Source organism: Phalaenopsis equestris, unplaced genomic scaffold (assembly GCF_001263595.1).
Source record: "Phalaenopsis equestris unplaced genomic scaffold, ASM126359v1 Scaffold000002, whole genome shotgun sequence".
In the NCBI taxonomy this organism is placed as follows: domain Eukaryota; kingdom Viridiplantae; phylum Streptophyta; class Magnoliopsida; order Asparagales; family Orchidaceae; genus Phalaenopsis; species Phalaenopsis equestris.
In genome coordinates this window covers 50,561,322-50,562,619 of record NW_018164444.1, presented here as the reverse complement: position 1 = coordinate 50,562,619, position 1,298 = coordinate 50,561,322, and the positions used below count along the sequence as shown (strand labels likewise).

At 48.0% G+C, this 1,298-nt stretch overlaps 1 protein-coding gene across 1 annotated transcript in view; it reads right to left on the bottom strand.

Moving 5' to 3' along the window:
- Window positions 1-304: 304 nt before the first annotated feature.
- The window catches only part of LOC110031318 (patatin-like protein 3), a 1,859-nt gene continuing 865 nt past the window's right edge, over window positions 305-1,298 (bottom strand). The window contains exons 2-4 of the mRNA XM_020734464.1: window positions 1,073-1,263; window positions 871-939; window positions 305-765 (exon numbers count right to left, since the gene is read on the bottom strand). Coding sequence (XP_020590123.1) covers window positions 457-765; window positions 871-939; window positions 1,073-1,263 — 569 coding nt within the window. The 3' untranslated portion in view covers window positions 305-456. The remainder of the gene's footprint in view (window positions 766-870; window positions 940-1,072; window positions 1,264-1,298) is intronic.

Below are 1,298 nucleotides of genomic sequence, written 5' to 3'. Positions count from 1 at the left end.
TAAAACATTTGAGAAATGTGACATGCCGACGTGGCGGGTTCATTAGCAGCCCCACTTGACTCAACCACACGTGCATGCATGCCTAGCCGACACGGCTCCGTCGCACGTGCGTCCCCGGCAGAGATGACGGGCCTTTAGCTGACCCCACAGGGGGACCGTCGCCGAGAGTTTCGGCGGACACCGGCCCATTACGCCTCTTTATTAATGGCCCACGAAGCAGCCGGCCCACGTCGTATTAATAATTTTATTTAAAGCAACGGTACAGAGAATCTTTACAGCCACAACAACGACAGCATCTTCCAGCTTCACCTAAACGAGTTATTTAACTTTTTAACTAACAACCCACTCTCAAACAGTCAAACTCCCTTCCCGCTAACCACAGCGCACTTTTCCGATAAATCAGGAAAAATGGCGGAAATCAACGTAAGTTTTCTCTTATCGTGTTACAAACGGGTGCTATTGGGTCGGGAGAGAACCTGATATGGTAGTGCTGGTGGTGGTGGTTGTTGAAGAGGATGTTCTTGGTGTCATAATCTGCTTGATGAAGACGGTGGGAATTCGAGATTTCTTCCTCTTGTCGTGTTCTTGTAACAGTTCACCTGCGAACCGATCGAGCTTCTCTGCGTAGGTTTCTTGTGAGAGTCTCTTGCCCTGAAACAGAACCGATTCTACATTTCTCTGGCTTAATATTGCTTCTGCTGTTTGCATCATCTTCTTTGCATCTCGATTTGTGCCTTCTGTGTTGTCTAAGCCCAGGCCAAGAAGCTGTAATTTAATTCAAAATTTGAATCAGTTTTGATATAATTTGAAATGAAAGACTGAGGATAAACAAACTTCTGAGAAGTTTTGATTGAAATTGTAAAATCTTACCTGAAGACGGAGATAGTTGGGGTTGTTTTTACTGTTCTGAGAAAAGGCCATCGCCATGGCTTGATCGACCTGAAAATTCGTACGAAGATAGTGGAGGGGTCTTTTGGTAAATTCATAATTAGGTTTGAGGAAGGTGAGGGAGGGTATATCTGCAAAAAGTTGAAAAACAACTGGCGGGAGAAGAATGTACTGCTATACGTACAGTGTCAGCCATCCCATTCCCGGCAATCCGTAAAATCTCAGCGGTTGAGTGCGATGATCGGACGGTGAGTTCGGATTCTGCGCCGGCGATCGACAGCACGAGGAGATCGTCCACGCGCGTGGCGAAGGGGAACTCCTGCTTGTTGTGAAACACGTGCGTGATGGCTGCCGCTGTGGGGTTCGCCATTGCAACCCCCCCGCCGATGGCGGCGATTCTCGTCCCCCCG